Source organism: Canis lupus, chromosome 9 (genome assembly GCF_011100685.1).
Source record: "Canis lupus familiaris isolate Mischka breed German Shepherd chromosome 9, alternate assembly UU_Cfam_GSD_1.0, whole genome shotgun sequence".
NCBI classification, from domain to species: Eukaryota; Metazoa; Chordata; class Mammalia; order Carnivora; family Canidae; genus Canis; species Canis lupus.
Genome location: NC_049230.1, coordinates 7017729 through 7045495, shown reverse-complemented (window position 1 = coordinate 7045495; position 27767 = coordinate 7017729). Strand labels below are relative to the sequence as shown.

The window sequence follows — 27767 nt, the reverse complement described above, 5'->3', positions numbered from 1 at the left end:
TCCCGGAGCCCGCCTGAAAAGACGCTTGTGCGAGAGCAGAGGGTGAATGCTTGTGGAGAAAACAATCCAGACACGGTATGGAGCTGGGGGGACCCGAACCCAAGGGGCAAAGGCACCGCTGCCTTCCCAGAGCTGCCAGCCCGGGTCTGGTGCACCGGGTCCCAAAGCAGCCGCCAGGAGCCGGGGCCTGGGATCTGCCCTCTGTGGGCTCCAATCCCGGCTTCACCCCTTCCTGCAAGGACAAGCCTTCCTTCTCCCCGGCGGGCAAAATTGGGGTGAAGACAAGAGCCGCCTCTCCCCGGTGCCCCTGGAGATGGGAGACCCCAGGGGATAGATGCCCCATTTAAGTGCCCCATGAATGTCAGCGACTGGGAGGTATTAATTTACCCTTATGCACACCTGTTCTTAAAGGAACTGGAAGAGGCAAGTGGAAAAGAGGACCTTGCTCGCTCGGGACAGGTTAGAGGTCTGCAGAAAAGGTGACCACAAGGAAATAGGAGAAAGCCCTACAGAGAGGCTCACAAATGCACACAGGGGGGATCCCTTTATTTAAATGCGAAAAAGAAAAATCTCTGCAAAAGATGCTCAGTGCACACGTCTAAAGAGAGTGGTGGATAATAAGTGTTGGGTCTTTAAACCGGATGTGAGATCAAGCCTAGCAAAGCGGAGGAGGGGGCTGGGGACGGGGAAGGAAAAGACAGTGGAGGGAAGGGCAGCGGGGAGGGAGGCGGCCCAGCATTTTCTTCCTGGTCGGCACTATTAGTCTCGGCCAGTAGGGGGCAGAGGCGCTGCCATGGGAAAGGACGAACGCCATCATGATTCTAGACCCTCGGCAGACACCGTACCCGGTTTCCTTCGAGGGCGGGGTTAACCGCCCGGAAACGGAAGTCTCGCTCTCTTCCGTTCTCCATTCCTGCCGCCTGCCGTGAGTGTCTCTGCGGGTAAAGGGAGCCTGGGGGGCCATCCGGGGTAATCCGCGAGTGGGTGAGGCCTGGGGGCCCCGGGCGTGGGCCGCGGGTGCGGGGAAGGAGGCTGGAGCGCGGCGGCCGGGGCATTTCGGCGGGGGGAGGGGAGGAGAAGCGGGGTCGTGGCCGCTCCCCGCGCCCCGCTGACGCCGACGTCGGTGTCCCCGCAGGTGCCGGCCGCGCGCTGACCCCCGCGACCCCGTTGCCATGGTGAGTGTGGCCCGCGCTGGACCCCCTCGGGGAGGGCGGGGGGCGGGGGCCCCCGGTTCCCGTGAGGAGCTGGTGGCGGTGCTCGGGTCACGGCCGGAAGCGGCGTCCGCGCGGCTCACCAGCGCTGGCTTTGCGTTGCAGCCTCGCAAAATCGAGGAAATCAAGGACTTCCTGCTGACGGCCCGGCGGAAGGACGCCAAATGTAAGTGGTCGGCCCGGGCGTGCGGCCCTGGTCTGTAACTCTGCCCCCCGCCCGCCCCGGCATCCCTACCCTGGTCCTTCCCGCGTCCCTCCCCTGGTCTGTAACTCTGCCCCCCGCCCCATCTCGCAGCATCCCTACCCCACACCTTCCCTGCTCCCTAACCTTGCACCTTCCCGCGTCCCTCCCCTGGTCTGTAACTCTGCCCCCCCCCCCCCCCCCCCCCCCATCTCGCAGCATCCCTACCCTGGTCCTTCCCTGCTCCCTAACCCTGCACCTTCCCGGGTCCCTCCCCTGGTCTGTAACTGCCGCCCCCCCCGCCAATCCCTCAGCATCCCTACCCCACACCTTCCCTGCTCCCTAACCTTGCACCTTCCCGCGTCCCTCCTCTGGTCTGTAACTCTGCCCCCCCTCCCCCATCTCGCAGCATCCCTACCCTGGTGCTTCCCTGCTCCCTAACCCTGCACCTTCTTGCAGTCCCTCCCCTCCCTGGTCTGTAACTCTGCCCCCCCCTCCCCCCCCAATCTCACAGCATCCCTACCCTGGTCCTTCCCTGATCCATAACCCTGCACCTTCCCGGGTCCCTCCCCTGGTCTGTAACTGCCGCCCCCCCCGCCAATCCCTCAGCATCCCTACCCCACACCTTCCCTGCTCCCTAACCTTGCACCTTCCCGCGTCCCTCCTCTGGTCTGTAACTCTGCCCCCCCTCCCCCATCTCGCAGCATCCCTACCCTGGTGCTTCCCTGCTCCCTAACCCTGCACCTTCTTGCAGTCCCTCCCCTCCCTGGTCTGTAACTCTGCCCCCCCCCCTCCCCCCAATCTCACAGCATCCCTACCCTGGTCCTTCCCTGATCCATAACCCTGCACCTTCCCAGGTCCCTCCCCTGGTCTATAACTCTGCCCCCCCCCCCCCCCCCCCCCCCAATCTCACAGCATCCCTACCCTAGACCTTTCCCGCAGTCCTTCCCTGTTCCCTAACCCTGGACCTCTCCATCGCACTCTAGATTTCACCCCATCTCCACCTTGGGACCCCCACCCTGGCCATGCCCTAGACCTTCCCGCAGTCCTTCCTCTGGTCCCTAACCTAACCCTGGACACACACACACACCGTCCCTGTCCTAGACCTCCCTCCAGTTCCTTCCTAGACCTTTACCCCCAGACCCTCATTTCCGGAGTATCAGACCGAGGGCGGCTGTTGAAGCCTATGCCTGGCTGCCAAGACCAGGGATTTTCTCCTGTTTCCCAGAAGAAAGAACTTTGTTGAGTACTGTGTTCCCTTCTTCATTGTGAGCATTTTTTTTTAGTTGTGAGCATTTTTTAATCCATCCTTATTTCAGAAAAGGTACATGGTCCGAGCAGAGTCCTTAACTAGGTGCAAGTCTGGAAACGCACGTCCGGGAACCCTGACCTTGGTGCCGCGATGGGTTCTAGGCCCGCTTCTCCTGATACAGGCCCCGCACAGGGAGCTGTAGGAGTTAGTTTCCCTCGCCCATGAATAAGGAAAAGGGGACGATGCATCAGAAGCCTACAGCAGCAAGCTTTGGGTGGATCAAGTACCAGCCCCCGGTGCCCTGTGTTCTCACTGGTGCACCCCTGGTGGGAGGGGGGCTCATGCCTCGTACTGTGTAGATCTTGAATTCACATGGGGGGCTGGGTAGTCCATAGTCTTCATTTGCTGCCACATCAAATGCTCCTTAAAGCTTCCTTTCCTGCTCACAGATGTGTCATCAAGAGAACATCAGTCATTTGTGAAAGTAGAGCCGTGTTCTGCTGACAGCTTGAGGTGGCCAAGGCCCTAATGCTCTGTCAGTGGAAGGATGAAGTGGTGGGAGCGTGGGGAGAGCGCTGTAGTTGGTTCACGGGGATGCGGAGGGTCCTATTAGTGTCCCTCTGCCTGTGATCCTCTAGGGCTGTTTGGTTGTCATCTGTGGGAACAGGTAGGAGCATCTGCCCTGTCCAATTCTTTTTTTTTTTTTTTTTTTAAGATTTTTATTTATTTATTCATGAGAGAGACAGACAGGCAGAAACACAGAGGGAGAAGCAGGCTCCCTGCGGGGAACCTGATGTGGGACTCGATCCCGGGACCCTAGGATCATGACCTGAGCCGAAGACAGACGCTTAACCACTAAGTCACCCAGGCGTCCCATGCCCTGTCCGATTCTTCAGAGACCAGTGACACTGTCGTGCTATAAAGAGGTTATTGTGACTGTCTCGTTCAGACTGGGGACATTGGGGTCACTGCCTGGCTCCAATCCTAATCCTGTCAGGTAGCTGTCCTCAACACATGTAAACACAACACTACCTTTTTCCTCCATTGAAGGGGGGCTGATAATAGCATCTGTCCCAGGTATTGGTGCAAGGCTCACATCTTAAGGACCCTTGAGACTCCTCACTATGAAGAAGAACTGGAATTCAGGATCCTGATTTTAGACCGAGTGGCCTGTGAGGGTCCGGGGTTATGGTCCTGTGGACACCGTAGAGTGCTCAGTGTTTGTTGAGTCAGCATTTCAAAACATTCATAATTATAAATAGGCATAACACAAGCCTCACTTAGGTGTACAGTCCACTGGCACTAGGGACCTTTCGAGCTACATTTTCTGAACTTGTGACCTTGCAAAACTGAAACTACACTCAAACACTAACTCGCCATCCTCTCCCTCCAGTGCCCGGCTTCCTCCATTCTGCTTGCTTTGTGGATCTGACTGCTCGAGATGCTCCAGTGAAGGAAATCAGTGTTTGTCCTTGCATGACTGGCTGGCTTCATCTAGCCAGGGTCTTGGGGTTCATCCGTGTTGTGAAGCATTTGTCAGTTTCCTTTTTAAGGCCAAATACTCCATCATGCGGGTGTGCCACAGCTTGTTCATCCAGCGTGGACATTTGGGTGGTTTCTACCTTTTGGCTATTTCGAATCCTGGTCCCTTGAACATTGGCGTACAGATTCCTTGTTTCTGCTAAGTGAAGTACTGCGCAGTACGGTGGTGTGGGATAAAGCTTTTTCTTTTAAGAGCTCCATATGTCTTCCCTTACAAATGTTCAACTTAATTGATAGGCGTCCGCCAGCTGCTAGGGGCCATGCAGTGCACTTAGCTTTAAGAGGAATGTTAAGATAGCAAAACAGGTTGATTTGAATGAATACCCAGTTTGTTGAATTTACTAAAACAAGCTGAGGCAGCCATGGCCTTGGGCAGGCTTGAGTGCTTTCTCCTGTGATGTGCCTCATTTCTTCAGTTTCCAGCAGAGATGGAGTTGTGAGTCTAGGTTAATCTCCCTGCTTCTGTGAGGGCTGAGTGCGTGTCTGGTGAGGCACACAGGCTGAGACGCTGGAGCCTCAGAGTGGACCTTAGCCACCTGATTCATGATTGGCACTTTAGTGAGTTTGTAATAATGGCTGTTTTTAAAGTTAGAATGAGTGACGCCTGGGTGGCTTAGTGGTTGAGCATCTACCTTTGGCTCGGGGCATGATCCCAGGGGTCCTGGGATCAAGTCCAACATCAGGCCCCCTGCAGGGAACCTGCTTCCCTCTGCCTGTGTCTCCGCCTCTCTCTCTCTCTCTCTCTCTGTGTCTCATGAATAAATACATAAAATCTTTAAAGATGAGTTTTGATGGATACATGAAATAACTAACTTTCAGGAAAGTCAGTGTCCTCCAGTGGCCAGAGCCTGGAAAATGGGTTTTAAAATGTAAGGAAAAGCTTTAGCGCATAACTCGGGCAAGGGGATGGGTATCCTAAAGGAAGTGGTTGCCATTGCCCCAGGGGCGGAGAACCTATTCCTATAATTAGAGAGGTAGAAAGTTCTTGATCAGAGCAGATAATCCACTTCCTCATTTGATGAGGTACTGTTAATCCTTTAAAAAAATAAGATGGATAGGGACGCCTGGGTGGCTCAGCAATTGAGCACCTGCTTTAGGCTCAGGGCGTGATCCCAGGGTCTGGTAATCGGAGTCCCAAGTCCTGCATTGGGCTCCCCACTGGGAGCCTGCTTCTCCCTCTGCCTGTGTCTCTGTGTCTCTCATGAACAAATAAATAAAATCTTAAAAATAATAAGATGGATACAGAATGTTCTCGGGTGGTGTTCCATGTAGCAGATTCCTATGTTTTTGTGTGTAAACCAGTTACCGTTAAGTCTTAGGCTCTGACACTGATATAAAGGAACTAGGTTTCTGACACTCTAAAATATTGAAGTCTTAGAGGACCTCTGGTTTTCTGTTTCCACAAAGGGGACGATACAGGGAGGTAAGCACAGCCCTGACCACGGTTGCTGCCACAAATGCCGCTTTTCTGCATAAATTTAAAATGGGTGAACTGCGTGATGGCTTTTCTGCAATAACTTTAATTGCCAATTCTGGTCTCTTTGGTAGCCGTCAAGATCAAGAAGAATAAGGATAATGTGAAGTTTAAAGTTCGATGCAGCCGATATCTTTATACTTTGGTCATCACAGACAAAGAGAAGGCAGAGAAACTCAAGCAGTCTCTGCCCCCAGGTAAGCGAGCCTGGAATCCTGGGGGGCTGATCAGAAATGTGGAAGGTGCGTGCTTCACTGTTGCGTTTCTTAAGTAGTCCCCAGATTGAGGAAAGTCCATTTTGCAGCTTGTCTTAATATCTCTCTTGCTGTTGGTAGTGCAAGGAATGAATACTTGTGGTTCTCAGAGTTTACATCCCATACCAGAATGTTTCCCTGGCCAGAGGACAGTTTGTTTTACTCCTGTCCGTCCTTTTCTGACCCAGAATAGTAACAGCTAACACTTACTCTGGATAATTCTTCCTTCTCCCCACAACCCTACAAGGTAGATGCTGGTACCGATCCTCAGTTTTGCAGATTGGAAAATTAACTACTGTAGGCCATGAGCCTAGGTTTAGCCATCCTGACTGCAGGGAGATGGCCTAGGGTGCAGAGTGGTCTCAGAGGCTGCTGCTTCCAGTGGAAAGGTCTCCAGTGCAGCTTGGCTTTCTAAGAACTTCTTGAGAGCTCTTCATGAAGGCCGAGAGAGGGAATGTGTGTTTTGGTTGTTTTTGTTGATCAAACACTAACTTGGTTTTATGTTTTACTCCCTTAAGGTTTCTTTATTTTATTTTATTTTTTTTTTAAGATTTTATTTATTTATTCATAGACACACAGAGAGAGGGGCAGAGACACAGACAGAGGGAGAAGTAGGCTCCACGCAGGGAGCCCGATGTGGGACTCAATCCCGGGTCTCTAGGATCACACCCCAGGCTGCAGGCGGCGCCAAACCACTGCGCCACCAGGGCTGCCCGGTTTCTTTATTTTAGAGAGAAAACATGGTGGGGGTGAGGGGGGCAAAGGGAGGGAGAGTCCTAAGCAGACCCTGCTGAGCGTGGAGCCCCACATGGGACGTGATCTCACAACCTTGAGATCACAACCTGAGTGGAAACCAGGAGTCAGATGCTAAACCCATTGCACCATCTAGGCACCCCTAACGCTAACTTAATTTTTTTCCCCTTTTTTAAAATTTATTTTTCTTTTTCTTTTTTTATTTTTTTTATTGGAGTTCAATTTGCCAACATATAGCATAACACCCAGTGCTCATCCCGCCAAGTGCCCCCTCAGTGCCCATCACCCAGTCACCCCAGCCCCCCACCTTTTTTAAGAGTGAGCATGCAAGAGGGGCAGAGATTGAGGATCTTAAGCAGGCTCCATGCTCAGTATGGAGCCTGATGTGAGGCTTGATTTCACAATTTCAATTAACTTAATATTTTAAGCACAACCACCATTTTCTGCTTAATTTCTGAGTTTTGTTCACCCTTATTAGCTTGAGTACAAAGTCCAGACAAGCAAGAGTAACTAAATAAAATGTGTATGTTCGAGGTGACTCACTTTTGTATCTCTTTTCCTCTAGGTTTGGCAGTGAAGGAGCTAAAATGAACCTGGCCCACTGATTTGAACTGTATTAAAATTTTAAAAATTCTTATAACGTCTTTTGTCTTTGAGGGTGGGAAGGGAAATATTACTTGGTCATGGCTTTGGGTGGGAACGGGGGCAAGGGGGGGGTGGCTCCTGGTTGCCACCTATTTGCATCCCTCATCTTACGCTGTGACTTCAGTGGACAAATAAAACCATCCTCTTAGCCTAAGTTTGAAAATAAGTAGATGGAAACAGAGATATTTGTGGAAGTAACCCAGGATGCCCTCATAGCATTTAAAAGTCCATTAGGTAAAGTGAGCTTCCTATTAATGAAGATGATAGTTACAGGGTGGAGTTGATTAGCTTCTTGGAAATAGCTACAGGCTGAGCCATCCCATCCTCCGAACAGAGCTCTGCCTTCATATCCACCATGTAGGAGAGGCTGAGGCTTTTTATTCAGACTAAGACCCTTTGTTTCCTAAGTGCTGCTCAAGGTAACGTGGAGCTTAAGAACATTTAGGGTGTGATAAGATGATTGGTAAGAGCAGGTGAGTGTTAGCCCAGCAAAGCGGGCCACCCAGGGAAGAGGAACCAGGAACAAGATCTGGGACTGAAAGACCAGTGTGTTAAATCCAGGTGAAAGTTGGGGAGGAACCAGGGTTCTTGCAGGAAGTGTGACCCTGGGCCTCATGGCAGTAGGGTGAGGGGTGTGAGTGGCCCACTGCTCGTAAGGGCCCAAAATCCCAGCATGAAGGCAGCCCAGGTCCCAGCCAGCCCCAACTCCTTGGGGATTGAATCCAGGTTCCGCCTGCCAACTAGCATGCTCCCGAGAAATGACCTCACTGTTGAGCGCTGTGCACCGATAACCAGCCCCAGGGAAGAACTGCAAGTCTCTGCCCAGAGTCACGGAAAAATCAAGAAGGGGACAGTTATCAGAAGAGGCCCTGAGATCAGCTTTGATGGCGGGCGACGGTGCCCCACAGCCAGCAGGCGGCGCCTCATAGAATCCCCTCCAGGGGCAAGCAGTGGGGTTGGGCCTCCTCCTCCTTTTGGTGCACGTGGTTTAAGCAGAGGAAACCGGGAACGCTGCCTCCACGGGCCGGGCGCCGTGCGCAGGGCTGGTTCATAGGCGGCTGAGTGGGGTCCGCCAGGCTGCCTTTCCCGACGTTGCCCGAGTGTCCGTGTGGTTGTGGCACATCCGGCATTGACAACCTCGGTCTATCGTAGGGGGGAATGACCTAAGAGTGACGGTTCCGTCCCCTTGTGGCACCTGGCAATTTGGAGATGAATGCGGGTCATGTCTGGACAGGCCGCCAGGTGGCGACACACTCCAAGTGAGCGGTCTCCAGCGCGGGTCTAGAGATGGTTACAGGATAAAATCCCCTCCCAAGTAGCCTAGTGCCTGAATTAGCTGCGGTGGCTTTTTTTTTTTTTTTTTTTTTCTCCTAAAGAAGTTGTAAGGCTGTAAGGGAACCTGAATCCAGTCGTGAGAGGCGTGGGTCTCTTCAGGGTGCTCAGCGACCCACCCAGGATGGAGCGGCCTCCGTGGCTTCCAGGCCTCCCCGTTCTCTGGGTGTTGGAGATTCCCAGGCAGAGAGGGAAGGCTTGCCACTTGGGCTCCCTTTGTCCCGGCACATTGTGCAGAGACAGGCCCCAGCTCCTAGGAGACAAGCCCTGCGGCATGTGTCTGGCCTCCGTGCCTGGAGAAGGCACCCTTTCCTGCCGGGGTTCTCAGCCCTGGCTGGTGCCTTGGAGCCATTTGGGGCGCTTGCTCAAAATTCGCCACGGTGGCCAAGGCTGACCGCAGACGTTCTGAGTAAGTTGGTTTGGTGCCCAGGTAGATGTTGAGCCCTCAGGTGGCCAAAGCAGTTGCCGAGGTCCGCTTGTCGGCCCGGGTGAGCCCAGTGCTGCTGCACACCGGCTGAGTGGCCAGGTGTGGGCCGCGGGGCTGGTTGGGAAGGGGCAGGAGTGCTGTTCCCACTTCAGCTCCGTGAAGAGTCCCAGGAGGTCTCCTGCTCCTGTGCTCTGCTCTGCTCTGCTCCGCAGGCTCGCCTGCCTAGGTCAGCAGGCCTCTGGGGAAGAAGCCAGAAGGATCACTGTCTGGCTGGGTGCAGACTGGCAGAGCAGGTTTGGGTGTTGGTTGCTGCACCCACTTGGCTGCAGCGCTGGTCCTGAAGGCTAGCCTTGGTGGTCTGTCTTCAAGCCTGTGTGCAGGCCTGCCCCTTGCCCCACCTCCTCCTTCTCTGGGACCAACCCCCACCCCCTTGGGCAGGACTCCCCTGTACCAGGTTCAAGGTCAATCCCCAGGGCCAGCGGCTCCCAGGAGCCAGACCCTCCCACTGGTATCTTGCCCTCCCTCCCCTGCAGGCTTACAGCTACTGTTGTGACTCTAATCTTCTAGAGGAATGCCAAATCCCCAAACTTCCGGGCGCATTCAGGAGGCAGGATCAGCAGCTGGGGCCTTCTGTGCTGTCCACAGGGAGAGAGACAGGAGGGGAGACTGTGCATGTGGCACCAAGCAGGGCCCATCACGGAGGTGCCAGGGCAGCATCGTCATGCCGGGTGTCAAAGCTCGCCTGCTGAGGGGGCTCCCAGGACATTGCATCAGATGCGTTGTCCTCTGCAGGCGGCTTCAAAGACCAAAATCCTTACCAGGCCCTTGGGGGAAATGGCCCTTGCCTATCTCCACCCACCCCCGCCCCTCCTTTTTAAAAATAAATAAATAAATAAATAAATAAATAAATAAATAAATAAATAAATAAAGGTATTTATTTTAAAGTAAGGTTTATTGAGGCAAAATTTACAGTGAAATTCACCCTTCTTGGTGTGCAATTCTATGACTTTTGACAAACACTTAGAGTTGTATAAACACGCCTGCAATCAGAATTTCTGTTTCCATCACAAGGAAAAGTTCCCTCTTACACCACTGCCCTGGAGGGGGGCACTCAGCCTCTGATTCCCCTTCTACACCCTTACACCCCCACCACCCGATCTCATAATGTACTGTCTCTACGCAGAACCCTCGCCCAGGACACCCTGTTACCAACACCAGACCTGAAAGCAATGAGTAGCTCATCACTGGGGGGAAGAGCTGCCTTTCCTCCCCTGGTAAGCTCCAGACCCCATGCAGACAAGAACGCAGATATTTCGTAGGTCACTGAATTCCCTAGAACCGAGACGGTGCTCAGCTAAAGTTTGTTCAATTCATGAAAAACCCTATGAGAAAAGGAGGGGTCTAGGGCCTTCTGTGGCCCCCTCAGCGGCTCAGCTTTGGGCATGCGCAGATGATGAGCCAGCCGCAGTCAGGGTCAGGGAACTGGGACCACCAGTACAAGTGGGGATCCCTCTCCTGGCCCCTGGACCTCTGGTAGCGGTCCTGGTAGGGACATCTGTGGTCCACGCCTCCTCCGGCAGCCACCTTTTCAGGGCACCACACCCAGCTCCCCGGAGCTGAAAACTCAGGAGTTTCTCTGGAGTCCCCTTTCTCAGCCACGTCGCTGCCCTTGACCCTCATGATCACCCCCCAGACTGTGTCCAACTCCAGCCCAATCCCTGGGGACCCCTAACTCCTCCGCCCCCACTTAGACCTCAGGTGTCCCTTTACCCTGACCTTGTCCTTGTCTCAAGCCTCACCTCTCCTTGCCTCCTCCCCCTGCCGTGCCCCAATAACACCACTGCTGTTTGCAGTTCCAGAACCTCCTTTTCATGCCTGGGGCCTCTGTGAGTGCTCAGCATACTCAGGGCCAGGCATCCACAAGAGTTTATGGATCAGCAGCTGCCCTCAAGCGCATCCTGGTCCGCTGACCCTGCTCGGCTTTTGCTTTCCGCCCAAGTGCGCGGCCGCCCAAGCACCGTACCCCTGGCCAAGGGTTTTCATCTGCCCTGTTCAGTGCCTGGCACATAGTAGGTGCTCAGTAAATGTGTGCTGTGGATGGCCTCGTGTCTCCCCGAGAAGGCCAGCCTTTCCGGGCACTCCCAGGGCTCTCCTCCTCTCCCTCCAGCCTGGAGGGCCCCTTCCTCCAGGAGGCCCGCCCCGGGCCGCTTGCCAGGAAGAATCACAGCGCTTTCCCCAGCTCCCAGTGCTTCCAAAGCAGCATCAGCTAGCGGTCGGGGCGGATGCACTGGGCGCTCCCGGGACGGATCCACATCTGACTTCTCTGAGGCCACGTGGCTTGCACAGCGGATGCTCCATAAACGACTGAGAGTGAATTTACAACCAGCGACCCAGGGGCAGGCTGCTGCTCTGGGCAGTCCCCAAACTCTCAACTTACTTCCCTCTGGAAGCCCTGGGAGCGGCCGCGTCGCCCCTCAAGCCAGGGCTGACACGCTACCTCCTGATTGGAGAACAAGCAACGAGAAGCCCGGGACCTCGAGGCGGCCGGGGAGAAACAGGAGCGTTGGGGGCAGTTCTCCCTTTTCCTCCCACCTCAATTCGACCGCGGGGCAAGGAGGGAATCCAAAACAGGATTCTGGATTCTGCGGGTTCGCGAGGACGGTCCCCGCCCCTGCTTGCAGCCCGGGGGCGCGCCCGGGGCGCGGGTCGGGCCCGGGAGGGGCAGGGGGCGGGGCCTGAATGGGCGGGGCCTGAGGTGGGATGGGCGGGGCTGGCCTGGGGGCGGGGCCCGAGGTGGGCGGGGCATGGGCAGGCGGGGCGGGGCGGGGCGGGGCGGGGCGGGGCGGGGCGGGGCCGGGGCGCGCGTCCCGGGCCGGGCAGCCGCGGCGGCCGCAGCAGGCGGGCGCACTCGGGCACAGCCATGCCGGCCGCGCGCGTGGAGTACGTCGCGCCCTGGTGGGTGTCGTGGCTGCACAGCGTCCCGCACCTGGGCCTGCGCCTGCAGCCGGTGGACAGCACATTCAACCCCCGCGATGAGAGTTACCGGGAGGTGAGAACGCGCCGCGCGGACCCCGGCCACGGCGGGGCCCCACGTCGCCGCGCCACCCGAGCCCCTGCCGGCCCGCCCCCTACGCTCCCCCGCAGCCTCGTCACCCCTGTCCCTTTCTCCCCCGGGACGCTTGGCCTCGGGCCTCCGGAACCTCGTGGGCCGGGGAAGCTGGAAAGATGGGCGCTCTGCCAGCGATGGGGAACCGGGAGGAAGGGCGCGGGGGCCGAGCGCCGGGGGAGGGGACCTTCGTGCCCCCTCGTGCCTGGAGCCGGGGGGGGGGGGTCCCCGGCGCGAGCTGTGGGGATGCCAGGGGCGCCTCGGGTCCCCAGACGGGCGCGCTCTTTCCGGGGGTGCGTGGCCGGGGAGAAGTTGGAGCAGAAGCTGTTCTCCGAGTTCGACTCCGCAGCCCCCTCCTGCCCAGCCCCTGCCTGCAGGGCGGGAGCCGCCGCCCGCACCTCTGCCTGGGCCCCTCCTGGACGGCGGGGCTGGGGGCCACCCCCCCGGGGGGGAAGCTGCACGGCCCTGGACCCTGGGGTCCCCGCTTCTGGGCCAGCCACTCCCCCCAGCCCTGCGCTTCTGCCCTTTCCTCGCCCTGCGGGCCCTTCCCTCTGCCGTCTGTCCTCCCCTGGGTGGGGAGGGGCTCCCCGGACCTCGCAGCCGGGGCAGAGCTAAAGATGCTCGGGTCTGGCCAAGCCTGCTCGGGCCCCTGTGGCCCAGCTGAGTCAGTGCACTGTTGGGTCAAAGATTCAAGCTGAAAAAACCGGGAGGGAGCCCACGTGTTGAGAGCAATGAGAGCAACGCTGAGGTGTTGGGACTTTGACCCCCGGTGGCCTCTACCTGCCCCACCCCGCAGGTCCGGGAGCGGGGGCCTCTGCTGAGTCTCTGCAGGCTGAGCCGGGTGTCAGCTGTTTGCCTCTCCCCTGACCCGGCCCGGGGCTTGCAGTGCACCGGGGACAGGGAGTCTAATAATAGCTCCTGTGTCCCGGTGGCCCTCAGGCCGCAGGCACAAGGTGCCTGCCCTTCCAGAAAGAGGGGAGAATGAGGACCCCTTCCTGCTGTCTCGGGGCGGTTGGGCGGGCCAGGCCCCCTCCTAATCCGTGTCTGCCCTCCCTCTCCCGAGCTCTGCCTGAGGAAGTCAGCGTTCCCTGAGAATGCCGCCGCCTGGGGATAGCTCCAGGGAATCTTCCGCTCCCAATGAATGCATGAAAAGAGGCGGATATGATTTCTGAGACAGCTGTGTTGTTGCTGTGTGTGTGTGTGTGTGTGTGTGTGTGTTTGTGTTTCTAACCCTGCGCCCTAGATCCTGTACCTGGGGTCTCCAACCATAATTTTCTCCTCTCCTAGGGAGGAAATCCAAACTGGCTGAGTCAAGAACACCTCTAGATGTGCGAGGGGTGGTGGCCGGGCACTCCCCTGCCTCGATGGCCCCAGAGACAGCACCTGTCCAGCCTGCAGCTGTGGCTGGCGGGGCCTGAACCTCCCCACCCCCACTCATCCCCTGGAGAGGTGGCAGCTGAGCCAGAGGGACCCGCTCACAGTCCCGGCCCTGTTCCTCTCCGTGTAGACGCTGGCACACTGTGCTGGGCATCAGATGACTCCAGAGGGCATCCCCTTCCCGTGGGCCACTGCTCCTGGCAGCCCGACCCTGGGAGGCCCCTCCCGGCCCTCCTCCTGAGGGCCCTGAGTGGGATGTGGTTGCAGTGGGCCCGGATGCGGAGTCTGGCTTGACGTGGCTCCTGTTTGGGTAAATCGCCCATTTGTCTGACCGTGGGTCTCTCCCGAAAACTCCCTTCCTCCCACGTGGCAGGTCAGTTAACGCCATGGATGGGCACCTTCTCCTGTCAGTCATCTGAGTACTTAGCAAACTTGATGAAGGCCAAATGCTGTGCCAGACTCAGGGTCACGTGATGCCCAGCGCTGCCAGGGCCTCGGCTCCAGGCTCCAGCAGCTGAGTAGGTAGGGCTGGGGCTGGGCCATCCAGCTGTCTGGGTTGAACTCCCGATTGGTTTTACCACTTACTGTGTGTCGTGGCAGGCGTCCACACCTCTCTGATCCTCACTCCCCTCATCTGCAAGTGTTCGATGAGATGCTCCATGCAGCGTGCTAAGTACCTAGTAGCGGGTCCCGTAGCACGTAGTAGGACCCAGGGATACAAACCATGAGACGGGCTGGCTTTGGGGTTCAGTCATGTGTCCAAGGACAGTACTCCTCGGGGTGATACAGAAGGAAGAGACTTTCTTCTCCCGACAGCGATCAGAGAATGAACTCTGATCACGCCCCAAGTGTCCAAGTGAACGGTACCGGCTTGTGGTGCGGTGCGTGCGTGCGTAACTAAAGACCGTGTGGGGATGGAAAGAGGCAGGTGCAGGCCTGGAGGAAAGCTCCGAAGGGAAAAGCTGTGCAGGGATCTGGAAAAAAAGCAGGGGAGGGGGGGTGGTTTTAGAAGAGTGGAAATGACAGACTAGCAGCTCGCCTGGTGACCTGGAATAATCTGAGCAAATTCAGCTCCCAGAACGTTCCTGGGGAAGCAGGGGCTCTTCCTGGAGAAAACCACTGAGCTCAGCTCTGTGTCTTTCCCAGAACAAGCCACTGGAGTTCCCTCCTCCGGCTTCCCCACAGCCCCCCACCCCCGCCCCCATTACAGGGAGGCCAGGCGCTGATGAACTAATGTACTCGAAATGTCTTAGTAAGCTCCAGAAGGCTGTGCAGATGTTAACGGTTGCCTCTTTCAAAGTGCAAGAGCCACACGTGTGCTTCCTGTCCCACGTCTTTCCCTGCTTCGTGGACCAGCCATTCTTTGGGGACATGCATGAGGAGATAGAGACTTTTTTTAACTTTTTACATTTAGACATGTATTTTCATGCGTTAACTTTGGGTGGTTCCGTTCCTAGGCTCCCGCAGAGAGTCCCAAGTGTGTGTCCTCAGGCCAGGGGAGCCGACAGGCTGGGGCTAGCCCCAGCACCACTGGGGTCCCCCCACCCCCTGCCTTGGGGGCAGGTCTCAGGAGGAAAGGCCAGGCTGGGAACCCAGCCCAGGAGCCCAAGTTGGATGAGGAAGCCCCATTCATCCCGCCTGAACACTGAGTCATGGTCATCGGACAATCACGCTGCACCCCTCTCCCCTGCTGGAGGGCCATTGGGGGGGGGCTTAACCCCTCCCTCCAAGGGCTCCAGCTCCCCTCCCTGTGGCTTCACCCCTAGGCTGACCCCCTCTCTAGCTGTCTCCTGACCTCTTGGGATGGGGGGTGGGGGTCTCAGGCTACCACCTCCTCCCCCGAGTGCAGAAGTCCCTCGGGGTCAGCGTTCCCAGAGTGCTGCCCCAGCCTGGGCCTGGTTTCTTGCTCTGGGTTTCTCATCACAAAGTGGCAAACCAGAACGAATTGAAGTCACTTCAGTGAGGTCAGAGGCTGGAGGCCGAGCCCCGCGGTGGAGCTGTGGGCTGAGTGTTGGGCAGGGCAGGGAGGGGGCACCCAACTGGCCCGGTGGAGGCACACCTGGGGTGGGCACCTGCCTGCCAGGCTCAGTCAGCAGGGGACAGGTGAGCAGAGCACCCAGCTCCCTCTGGAAGGGAAGTTTGCTCTCCCCCCCCCCACCTGCCACACCCACAGGGGCTTGCAGTGTTAATTAGGGGCAGGAAAATAATTGCCTATTAGATGTTGGCAGGTGACACCCAGGTGGCAGGGAGGGGGGGGGGACACTTCTGCTGCTACCACTCCCTCCTCCCTCCAGCTCCTCCCTCCTCCCTTCCTTCTGCGCCCTGCTCCCCCACCCCCGTCACCCAGCACCCCATGGGGGAGTCCTGGAGGCAAACTGCGAACCAAAGGGCCCTGCATTTGGGTTTCCCAAATGGGAATGTGGGATGTGCACCTACTTGAGGCCGGCTGGCTGGCTGGCTGGGAAGGCCCTGCCCCTGGGACTGGGCTGCAGCAGGGGCGGGGTGCAGGGGCCCGAGCGGGCTCTGAGAACAGAAAGCAGGGGAGCTACCGCACAGACCAAGGACACCAGCTGGCTGTGCTTTGGGGAGACTGAAACGTCACCAAGCCACATCTAGACTGCTCCTTGGAGGTGCTTCCTTGCCGGGTGGGACACGTGGTAGAGTCGTGGCTTTTCCTGTTTGGGGAAAGACTGGGACTGGGACTGTCCAGACCAGCTGGGAGGAGGTCTGGATGCTGCCCACGCTCTAATGTACACAAAAGGTCTGTCTGGGTCTCTGTTGCTTTTTTTGTTTTGTTTCATCAGGAACCGCTTACAGGAAAGTGCACAGCCTGAAGTGTGCACCTGAATTGGTGCATGAGAGAGACCGTCCCCACCCCCTAGGGGCCCCTCACAGCCCCCTCCAGGGCCATCCCCACCAGGGGTGGCTCCTGTGCCCACCCGTCACTCACTGTAGGTGCCCTTCTCTGACTTGGTGCTTTGTGTCTGCCGCTTGGCCTGGCTTGCGTCCCCCACCCTCCGGGCCTGAGACCATCCGCCGCCCGTGGTGGCTGTGGCTTTCTTCCTGCGGCTCCGTGGTATTCCAGCTCAGGGCTTCGGGCCACAGCGCGTCCTGTGTGTCTGTTCTCCGGCTGGTGGACGCTTGTTCGTTCCTGCTCTGGGGCTGGGACCACTGTAGGAAGCTGCCGTGGACACTCGCGTGTGTGTCGTGTGGGGAACACGAGCCTCCTCTCTGTAGGGTGGATGACCAGGCGTGGCCTTGCCGGCTCGTGGCTCGTGGGGGAGGCACGTTGCCCGGTGGTTTGCAGATTGGTCAGGGGAACCCCGGGTTTTAGCAGAGGGGCCTCAGGGGCCTGCACGGGGGTGGCCAGGACAAAGTGTGGCATTGCTGTCCTCTCCTCGGGTAGAGGAGGCCCTGTAGAGCCGGGCTCTGCTGAGCAGGTCTGTGTCAAGAAATGTTAAGCTTCTGGAAAAGGCTTGAGAAAGTCTGTTGACACTCATCAGTGCTCCCCAGACTCGAGTGGGACTCTGGTCTCCTGGGATCATCTCTAGATGCACTTCTGATTCACTAGGGTCCAGAACGAGGCTTGAGACTCTGCACTTCTTTTTTTCTTTCTTTTTAAAGATTTTTTACTGGACACCTGGGTGGCTTGAGCATCTCAAGTGGTTGAGCATCTGCCTTCGGCTCAAGTCATGATCCCGGGGTCCTGGGATCGAGTCCCGCATTGGGCTCCCTGCAGTGAGCCTGCTTCTCCCTCTGCCTGTGTCTCTGCCTCTCTCTCTGTGTCTCTCATTAATAAATAAATAAAGTATTTAAAAAAAAATTTTTTGCGTTTACTCATTTGACACAGAGATAGAGCCAGAGAGCACAAGCAGGGGGTGCAGCAGAGGAAGAAGGAAAAACAGGGTCCCCGCTGAGCAGGGAGCCCTACGTGGGGCTTGATCCTAGGACTCTGAGATCATAACTTGAACTGAAGGCAGATACTTGACCGACTAAGCCTCCAGGTGCCCTGAGACCCTGAATTTCTAACGAGATTCAGCGCTCCAAGAGATGTCCCTATGTGCCGGATGAACTTCACTCTGAGTAGCCGGCCCCTAACGCCCGTCCTCTTTGGCCGCCTTCGCCTTGGCCTGGCACTCTCCAGTGAGGGGGCATGGGCTGGGGGGCGCCCAGGTGGCAGCTCCTTTTCACTGTCTCACCGGATGGGGAGGGGGGCCTCCTGCCTCAGTCACAGGACAGGCCGAATGGTCCAGGCCGGGAGCCCAGCCTGGCCACACCATGAGGACTTTGGGGACACTTCAGCAGGAGTGATGTGTTTGGGTCCACGAGGCCATCCATGCGGCTGAGGGAAGGAGGCAAGGTCCTGCGGTACCCGTGACATTTATCCCAGGTGGAGGTGAAGCTCTTGCTACGATACCTCCACCATCTCCCAAATGAGCTATCCCTCTGGCCCTCTTCTGGGCTGTCCCCACCACTTTGGCCATTTGTCCATGAGGCTCAGAAGCCACAGGTCCAGATGGTCAGAGGAGCAGAATGAATCAGGTCCGAAGGCCAACCCGGGGCCTCGCAGACCTCAAGACAGGGCAGGCCCAGCAGGTGCCCCACCACTGAGGGTCTGCCCGTCCCCCCAAAATGGCCCTGGCCTGAGGACTGCAGGCCCACCTCTGTTTGGCAGGGTTGCCTCCTGTGTGTGCACCGTCCGACCCAGGTCTGGTCTCCCCCTGAGACCGGGAGGTCCCGGCACCTGCCCGACTCTGCCCGTTGCCACCAGCAGCGCTTGGGTTCCCTGCAACAGGCTCCCAGCCCAACAGCCCGCACTAGAGTGCTGGGGGGCTTGGGCCCGGGGACTGCCCGGGAGCACGTGGGGAGCAGGGTGAGGCTGCCAGCCAGGTCCCGGCCTGGCTGGTGGCCACCGATCCTCGTGCCATCTGGCGTCCATCTGGCTGAATGGAGAGACTGGAGGGCAAGGGGGTTGGGGGTTGCCTCCGGACGTCCTGACAGCAGCTCGCTTTGCAGGACCCCAAGATGCTCGGCTGGCCCGAGACAGCACCTCCTGCCCCCTTCAGAACTGGGGGCTGAAAAAAAGAATTGGGGGCTTTGCTGCTACCACCGGCACCAGGGTTGGGGGGAAGCGGGGAAGGGATGGCTCTCCCTTTGTGGCTGCAGTGAATGGGACCCCACAGTGCATGTTCTGACTCCCCCCCACCCTCTCCAGCACAGAGCTGGCTTCTCGCTCCCCGGGAGGGACCCCAGCATCTAAAATGAGGCTTGGAGGAAGCAGGTGCGCCAGGCCTCCCTTCCTGGCCCTGTCCTAGGTTCCTCTCAGCTTCCAAAACATCCTGCCCAAACCGGAGTCCTCCAGGAGCCCACGGCCCTCGGACCCTTGGGGACGGCCCTCCCCTTGTCTGCCCCCAGCCACGCAGCTCAGCACCCACAGCCCTCACCGCCAGCGGGTGGTTCCTGCCTTGTCTCTTGAACGGCTCGGATAGGCCCATGGGGCGGGGCCTGGTCTGTGGCTTCATGCAGGGGTGTAAGCCACCCACCAGGACCCAGCCTCGAGCTGCTCCTACTTCCCGGCCTCCACCGTCCACGCGGCATCCACCTGTCCTCCCGTCCCTCTGCCCGCCGGGCCTGAGCGCCAGGCACTGTGTCCGGCCAGGAGCCTCAACCAGGGGAGGAGGGGGGACAGCCACAGCCCCAGTGGGAGCTCAGGGCCCCCGGACGGGGCGCTTCTCGAACCCCGCCATGGGACCAAGTGCTGACACCGAGCCTCTTCTCTTCAGTCACTGCTGCTGCTGGGGCTGGTGGCCGCCATCTGCCTGGGCCTGAACCTCATTTTCCTCGCGGCCTACGTGGTCTGCGTGTGCTGCTGCAGACAGGACGAGGCCGTGCAGACCAAGCGGCGCAACCCGTGCTGTGTCACCTGGACGGCGGTGGTGGCCGGGCTCATCTGCTGGTGAGTGTCCCTCTGCCCGGGGCTCCGCGTGCAAGGGGTCGAGGCAGGCCTTGTGCCCTCAGATGGAAAAGTCAGCTTGTGTGGGCCTGACCCTCCGGGTCTTGCTGGTGGTTAGTCTTTGACCCTGATGCCCTTTCCTCTCTCTCTGCTGCCAGCCCCCACTACACCCCCAACCCCAAGTGGCTCATCTGCTCCCCGGCCACATTCTCCTGACCAAGCCCCCAGGTACCTTGATGGCAGGGCCTTCCGTAGGGTGAAATCTGTCCCTGTTCTTGCCAAGCAACAGGCATCCGATGCATGGGGGTGGTGATGGGGTCTCCCTAGTGTACCTCTGCCCTGAGCAGTCGTGTTCAGCCTGGCGGCCCCACAAGGAACACCTTGAGCAGTTTACCAGATGGCATTCCTGCACAGAGGGGGTGTCTGCTGTTTGCATCCTGGGACCTTCCCAGCTGCGAGGTCAGAAAACATTCGACTGCAGTCTACATCAATTCCATCTTCTCAAGAGATCAGTATCTCTTAGTGCCATGAGCTGGGCCTTCTTTGCTTTGGGTGGCCCCTGAGGGTTTCTAACCCCATGCAAGAGCCCACATTGCCCAGGCAGTACCCACAAAATATGCTGGCCCCGTTTTGGGGAGTTGGTTGTATTTTTTTGTTTTCATGGCAACAGATTTTTCCAAAAGCCTTGGATCTACCCTGAGATCCACCCTGAGATGCTCCTGGAGGTGGTCACTCTTTTGGGGTAGAGACCCTCATTGCTAAGCGCCCCATTGCATCCAAGAACCCACAGCGGGACTTAGCTCTCTGACTGGGCAGCAGGACGAGCGGCAGGCAGGACGCAGTGGCCTGGGAGTGAGGGCGCCTGGGCTGCTGGCCTCACTTCATCTGCGGTTTCTTCTCCGTCAGAGCATGCTCACATCCTGTCCTGCCTGCAGCATAAGGGTCCCTGAAGCCAGGGTAGGAAGCAACCGGAAGCAGCGCAGCAGCAATGCCAAAGTGCTGAGCACTAGGCCTGGGTTCTGGGGTGGGGGTGGGGGTGGGGGCATGCAGCCGGTCCGAAATCATAAACAACAAGGAAAGACTTCTAAGCCAGGAGTTCAAAGACGAGTCTTGACTCCCAGCAGAGAGGAGCTCCCACCAAGTAACTGGAATAAAAGCCTCCTGCTGTGGGGGTGAGCAGGGGGGGCAGGAGACAGCTGAGACACCAGTTGTGCTCACTACACAGTGAGCCCTCTCTGTGTGAACTCAGATTTTTTTTCAAAAACACGGCAAATGACCGAAGAAAACTTTAGGAGAGTAAGAATGACTTTGGAAGGTCCGTTCTAATAAGTAATAATTACCGGCCGTTTAAGGAAAACAGAACAGAAGGAATGCATGTGGCATGATTCATTCTTCAAAATTCTACATGCTCTTTGTACCAGGCAAGCGAGAGCCAGCGGTAAGCAGCACAGGCCCTAAATCTGCCTTCTGCGGCTCTTGGTCAGAGAGGCAGAGAATCACACATTTGTTTAATTTGAGTAAACTAGGGAATAAGTTCAGAGGAAAGGAACAAGCGTAGCTGGATGGCCTGTTTGAGTCGGGCATTCCTGAGTGATGGACACCAAGATCCACAGGGGGACCAGGCAAGGGTAGGGGGCAAGCTGGGAGGAGATACTTCAGGCAGAAGAAAGAGGAGTGTGTGCAAAAGCCCTGTGGCAGGAGGGAGCCCAGAACATTTAAGGAACTGAAAGAAGAGAGAGCAGGTGAGGGGGGCTAGGGTGGGGGTGCTACAAGGGTTTTGGGGGACCAGCAGAAAGTGGAAGGGTTGCCAGTCACCTTCTCTGGAGTTGTGCTCAGATCGGAAGGAGTTGAGCGGGAGGGTCGGGGAAGGGGAGTAGAAGAGGTAAAAGTAGAGGGATCTGAGGTGACATTGGGATGATCAGGAGGGAGAGATCGAGTTGAGCTCTGTTAGTAAGAAGAGGGGAGATTTGACCCATAAGAGGAAGTACCAACCGCAGGTTCCCAAAATGGCCAGAGGGATAGGAGGAAAGCTCAGGATTTTATACGGGGAAAGATGGGCAGAGCCACCACCACATTTATCCTGTCTTTTCCCTCCACCAGAATGGTCTGTGTGGCCCCAGTAGGACCAGTGACTCCCAGAGAGGGCTGGGAGTCCCTCATGAAACAGCCAGAGCAATTTCTGGTCCAGGAAATTTCTGGTCTTGGTGCCCTCCTGGGCCAGCGCCGATAAATCTAGACTATGGGAAGGCAGAAAATTAGAATATCTCCGGTCTCAAAAACAGGGCTAGGGATGGAAAGGCTTTGGCTGGATGCTGAATCCTCAGAAAACACTAGATCATGACAGTGTGCTCACAGATCACCAGTGGAGGTTATAAACAGCAAGGAGCAAACGAGGTATTTTTTCAGAGCATAATAAAAAAATAATAATGATAATAAAATAATAAAGTCACTAAATAGAAGCTCATAGAGCTACAGTACATCTCATGCAGGAGCATCTCAGCTGGACGTGTGGTCCCCATGAGTGCTGCGGAGAAGCAGGGACTGGACAGTGGTGCAGCTAAGTGGATTCAAAGCCAGTTGAACATTCTGGTTGGAGGCACAGAATACACAGCAGGATGCCGAACGGTAGCCAGCGCATGTGCGTGCATGATAACAGGCGCTCCGGGCGACTCCGTCCTGTGGTCCACGCACCACTTCTCAAGAAACACTGAGCTCAGGGCTGAGCACCCCCCGGGGGGGAGGTTTCTCTAAAACGTCCCCCCCGGGGGTTCCATCCCAGATCCTCCCTCTTGAACAAGAAAAGAAGACGTGCGAGTGTGTGCACGTGTGCATTCGTCGCCCACCCCCGCCCTCCCTAAAGTTAGTGTTCTGGGTGAAGACTCAGGAGGCTGCTTAGTGAACCTCCAGATGCCTGCTCCCCGCCCCCCCCCCCCCCCCCCCCCGCCCACCATCACCCCGGTGGTGCGCATCAGATGAAACAAGGCAGATGACGTAGGCGAGATTTGAGATGATTTGTCCAGGCTGGAATGTTGGACGAAAACCAACTAGATGGCAGTTTCACAGGGATAGACTGAAAGTTCTGCTTTTGCTTAAACAAAACAGAAACCAGCGCAGCGCTACAGGAAGCAGGAGAGGCTGGGCTCAGTGGTAGTTCCCGCGAGGAACCCCACGGGGGTTGTAGAGCCACAGGGTCAGCGGTGCAGAGAGGGGGTGCCAGGGTTGGCCCCCAGTGCACGGAGCTGGATGGACACCGGCTGTGGGTGCCTCACGGGGGGGCCACGTGTAAGAGTGACAGTGACCGGTCGGAGAGGGGCTTGAACGTGGTGGACAGTGGTGACGTGGACCAGGGTCTGGAGGACATGCGTCTGACCCGGATGGCAGGAGGGAAGGGGGACGGGGAGCCGCGTTCTGATGTCGGAAGGGCATCCCGCAGAATTGGAGGCTTCTTTCGGGCTGCCCCCAAGGACAGTCAGGAGCCAGGAGGTGGGCCTCGGCTCAGTGTAAGAAGGAACTTTCTCCCAGCTGGAAGTTTTCAGTACAGCAGGCCGCCTCATGGCTGCTGTGGGGAAGCCGAAGGAAAGGGTAGAGGATGGAAGTGGGGTCCCCCAGCTCCTGGAAGTTTCAGGAGAGACTTTGGTGGTCCTCGAGCCTCCCGATGACAGTCATCTGGGAGCTGGTAGAGGTACAGTTCCCAGACCTACTGCCGCAGAATCCCAAAGGCCAGGCCAGCAGCCCCCTCCCCTTTGGAGCTGCTGGACTGGAAGACGGTAGTAGTATTCCCCGCCTAAAGGAAATGTTCTGTAGAGCTAGCCAGCCAGGCCAGGAACCTGGCCAGGAACCTTCACCTCTACCCCCCCCCCACCGGGGTCACCTTCCAGAACTCCCTTCCCTCCCATACAGCCCAGGAAAGAGCTCCGTAGTCCATAACCGACTTTCCATGGGTATTTATGGCAGCTTCGTTCATGATCACCCAAACTCGGAGGCAACCAAGCTGCCCTTCAGCAGGCAAATGGGTAAATAAACTGTGGTCCGTCCAGAAAAATGGAATATTCTTCAGTGCTAGAGAGAAATGAGGTATTTAGCTACGAAAAGGCCTTACATGCAGATCACTCAGTGAGCGACTCCAGTCTGAAAGGGCGCCAAACTATAGGATTCCAACCATATGACGTTCTGGGAAAGGCGAAATGTTGGAGGCAGTAAAAAGATCAGGGGTTGTGGGGGAGGGGGGGTGGAGCACAGATTTTTAGGGCCTGGAAACTACTCTGTAGGCTACTCTAGTGGTGGAGACGTGCCTTACATTTGCTCAAACCCACAGAATGCACGAGCCCAAGAGTGATCCCCAGGGTGGACCGTGGACTCTGGGTGATACTGACTTGTCGGTGTAGGTGGATCAGTGTGCGGAATGTACCGGTGTGGTGGGGAGTGGCGGGAGTGGGGTGGCTGTTAGGGCAGCAGGGGTATATAGGAAATCTCTGTACCTCTGCTTAACTTTGCTGTGAACCTAAAACTACTCTAGGAGCGCCTGGGGCCGGGGGCTCAGTCAGTTAAGCACCTGACTGTTGATCTCAGCTCAGGTCTGGATCTCAGAGTCATGAGTTCAAGTCCCACGTTGGGCTCCACGCTGATCATGGCTACTTATGATAAAATAAAATTGCTCTAAAAAATACAGGTTTTTTTTTTTTGTTTTTTGTTTTTTCATTTAACAACTTTCTCTGGGAGTCGCCTCTAACTTTGTTTGGGGTCTTGCCTGCAGTGCTGCGGTGGGTGTCGGTTTCTATGGAAATAGCGAAACCAACGACGGCGTGTACCAGCTCATCTACTCCTTGGACAACGCGAACCACACCTTCTCCGGGATAGACGCGCTGGTAAGGCTCATGGGCGGCAGCGGGCCGGGCCGGGCCGGGTGCAGCCCGTGAGGTCAGTGTGCTCAGAACAAGGGCCCCAGTCACATCCCAGCAGGCTTGGCTCTGGCGGGGAGGGCGGGGTGGCCTCCCCTTGGGGCTGCAGTTGGTCCTGCTGGGAGTAAACAGGCCATTTCTGCCCTTCAGGCAGGGAGGGGTGGTGAGGACACGGGTGAGGACCAAAGGACAAAGGCTGGCTGGGTCCAGCAGGGACATGGAGGGTGGCAGGGGGGTTAGGTGGCGGCCGTGGAATCCAGCCCTGTTGACCTCAGGAGGGCTGAGCACTTCCCCATTTGTCCAAGGGGAGCCTGAACGTGAAAATCCACCCCATGGTGTTCACTTCAAATGCTGTATAGGGAGTATCATGGGGTCCAGAAGATGTCAAGGCGTGAAGCTCTTCAGAGCCAACTAAGGCACCCCGAGGGGTGGCGAGGTGAGGTGTCCTCCAGACTCCGGTTCCAACTGGGGTCTCAGGACGGAGGATTGTGTGGTCTGGCCAGAGGAAGTGCTGCCCTTTGAGGGCAGGAGCCACGCTGCTGGGCCTCTGGCCTGAGTGAGACACCAAGCAGGGTTACCAGGGTTTTCTCCAACACTGACCTTGGCCTCTTGGCCCCCCGGATGCTTGTCACTTGCACCATAAATGGCAGGTGTTTTGGGCTGTTTCCAGATTGACCCCGTGCCCCTAGAAAAGCCCCAATGGAAAAGGCGAAGGGCAATTTTCAGGGAAGCCAGTCCCTGGATATCCATGCTGTTCCCCATCCCCTCTGGACCCCAACGGGGCGGGGGGGGGTGACCTCAGCAAATAGCCAGTTTGTGTCATCGGGCAGCCTCAAGCACAAAGTCCAGCCCCAGCCAGAGCATTTGGACATTGCCCTGGTACTTGCTAGAAGAGGATTCGACCTCTTTGCCCCTCCTTCTCCCTAAGCTCCTCTAAGGCCTTAATCCCTCAGCAGCCCTGGGGGTAGGTGGGGGCGCTTCTTAAAGAGACAGCCCTGCTGGTCCTCGCACCCAGGAAGGCCGCTGAAGTGCGTCTGGCCTCAGAGAGAGCCCTTCTGGGGAGTGGAGGGTCCCATGCCAAATCGGGACACACCTGTCCTGTAGCACTTGTCCGTCACCCCTTGTGTCCGCTGGTACCCATCGCTGGGAGACTGTGTCATCCAGACACTGGGCAGAGGCCACTCTATAGGGTGAGGATGGGGTGGCTGGGATGGGGCATTGAAGGTGGCCTCGAGGCCAAACAGGCCTGGGCAGCCCTGGAGGCATGGGGGCCTCACCCTCCCGGCCCCTCCGCCCTGGTGGAGAAGGGGCTCTGGTGGTTACTGCCTCTAGGCCCTGCCGCCCGCTCTCCCTCCACCCACCGGCACCAGACCCCCTAGAGGAGGAACCCAGCCCCAAAAGGAGAGTCTGCCTGGGGAAGCCCCAGAGCCATGACCTGCACTGGTTGACTTGTGACCACCATAAGGAATGGCCCTTGTCTCCCCCAGGGACCGAGGAGAGAATCCCAGTGCCATCCTGATGGGAGAGTTTGGGTTCTTTGTGTCCTTATCCCGTAAGATGAGAATGTACAGGGGGGCAGCTGGAACAAGCCCCCAGACTGGCCCATCTGCCCTGAGGGCTGAGTGCTCCAGGCCAGATGTGGACTTGCACAGCAAGCCGCACGTCTCCAAACTCTCCCATGTTCCCAAGGGGAAAGGTTCTGTGTTTCCCTGGACATCAGCCCCTCGTCTTCTCTGCGCCATTCCTGAAAGTCGATGACCAGAGTCCCAGGGTTTTGTGATGGTCCAGCCAGTTAGGAACTGCCTCCATCCTGACGATGATCACAGCCTGCCTCCTCTGGGTGGCCAGGCATTTGCTCCCAGTGGAAAGGCAGGGCTCTGGGGCCTCACTGGGAGACTGGTTTGGGCCTCGAGGTGGGCACACAACACTCCCGGTCCTGAGAGCTGCAAGGGAGGGAGCAGATTTTGGAGGGCTCCCCAGATTCGAGGGGTGAAGACCAAACAAACACGGGGGGAAAGGATGCTCGAGGACATAATATCAATGAAAGTGCCTGGTAATCTACAAAGCCCCCCGAGTGGGAGTGGCTGTGACAATGCGTGCCATTATTATAATTACCGTAATTATGTATGTTCCTCTAATTACCCTGAAGGAGACAGGAGGCTTGGGTTGGTGGGGGCTGGGGAAGGCAGGACTTGGAGCACAGGTCAGAGCGAGGTGGACCAGGGTTCTCCTTCCTGGACCAGAAGCTCCACCCTGTGCTCTTGCACCCTGAGGGCCCCAGTGCGGGGTGGGTGGGGGGTGGGTGCTACCCAAGGCTCAGGCAGGCCTAACAGGGTACTGGATCACCTGCACACTTTGATTTGGGGAGCTCATAAAGGGTCATTTGGGAGTGCCAGCTGGGACCTTTCTGTGGCCCAGTGCCCCCCATCCACCTCCCCTACTGCAGTAAAGGGGGAGCCTGGGCTCCAGTGACTCACTCAGGGAACCAGGCGTTCCTCTCACCCCTCGGGGTCTTAGCTTAACATAAGGGCCCCGTGAGCTTGGCTGACTCAGATTTGAGCCACATGTTCCAGTGGCCAGGGTGGCTCCTAGGGACTGTCGTGTTAGAGCCAGCAGTAAGCCTGTGGGCAGCCCTTGGGTGAGGAATCTGGGACAGGAGAGGTTACATTCCTGGCGCAGGGTTGGAAGCTAGTGTGTTCCGGTTTAGCCCTTCTCTCTAGGGCCCTCCCCCAAACCTGCACAGGCTCCACCCCTCGTTCCCCTGGTACAGCTGCCCTTCTAGAAAACCTCAGTAAGTGGAGAAACTTCCTCCTCTGCTGGAGGGTTTCCTTTTTTTGACAGAGAGGGGTTGGGGGATGGAGCAGAAGGGGAAGAGAGGGAATCTCTAGCAGGTTCCTTGCCCAGCAAAGATCTCACAACCCTGAGATCGTGCCCAGAGACAAAAACAAGAGTCAGGCTTATCCCACTGAGCCATCCAGGTGCCCCTGCCCTGGGGGTTTTCACACTGAAGCCTGCATCTGAATCCCCTGGAGTGCTTGATAAATGCAGATTGCAGATCACTGGGCCCTCCCCAGAGTTTCTGATTCTGTAGGTCTGGGACAGGGCTGAGAATTTATATCTGGTCACCCCTGCTGCTGCTGCTGGTCCAGGGACCACACCTGGAGAACCACTCTTCCATCCTATGGGGACAAGAGATTTGACACCTGCTTGCTCACAGAGCTCTTCCCCAGGGAGGAGAACTCTGCCCCAACTCCAGGGCGGCCCTGTCTCTTGGGAGCTCTGTGTAACCCTCTAAGGACCCGGGGTGGAGTGGGGACCAGGGAGCTATATGTAGGTCAATGTTGTGATTTTATTTTATTTTT

General features: G+C 57.3%; 2 protein-coding genes across 6 annotated transcripts in view; both read left to right on the top strand.

The window, feature by feature from the left end:
• Nucleotides 1-800: 800 nt before the first annotated feature.
• Nucleotides 801-7304, top strand: RPL38 (ribosomal protein L38). Of its 4 annotated transcripts, none has more exons than XM_038546710.1 (5): nt 801-925; nt 1136-1175; nt 1317-1377; nt 5735-5857; nt 7233-7304. In XM_038546710.1, exons 1-5 carry the CDS (start codon nt 816-818, stop codon nt 7256-7258), a joined length of 360 nt encoding a protein of 119 aa, XP_038402638.1. In that variant the 5' UTR covers nt 801-815; the 3' UTR covers nt 7259-7304. The 4 variants fall into 4 exon arrangements, with proteins under 4 accessions (XP_038402638.1, XP_038402639.1, XP_038402641.1 ...); XM_038546711.1 differs by having other exon boundaries at nt 871-941; XM_038546713.1 differs by having other exon boundaries at nt 894-969.
• A 4641-nt stretch (nt 7305-11945) lies between these two features.
• The window catches only part of TTYH2 (tweety family member 2), a 36559-nt gene continuing 20737 nt past the window's right edge, over nt 11946-27767 (top strand). Inside the window, exons 1-3 of one of the 2 annotated variants that reach the window (XM_038546708.1) lie at nt 11946-12120; nt 19338-19510; nt 24261-24372. In XM_038546708.1, coding sequence (XP_038402636.1) covers nt 11992-12120; nt 19338-19510; nt 24261-24372 — 414 coding nt within the window. In that variant the 5' untranslated portion in view covers nt 11946-11991. Of the gene's footprint in view, nt 12121-19337; nt 19511-22674; nt 22790-24260; nt 24373-27767 lie in introns of those variants that run through there. The other variant, XM_038546709.1, reaches the window with a different exon arrangement.

Excerpts from the sequence above, each read along its gene's own strand:
- RPL38 (XM_038546710.1), top strand. The coding sequence starts at position 816 with ATGATTCTAGACCCTCGGCAGACACCGTACCCGGTTTCCTTCGAGGGC. Across the intron at positions 1,176-1,316 it reads CCCGCGACCCCGTTGCCATG|CCTCGCAAAATCGAGGAAAT; the intron begins GTGAGTGTGGCC and ends TTTGCGTTGCAG. Across the intron at positions 1,378-5,734 it reads CCGGCGGAAGGACGCCAAAT|CCGTCAAGATCAAGAAGAAT; the intron begins GTAAGTGGTCGG and ends TCTCTTTGGTAG.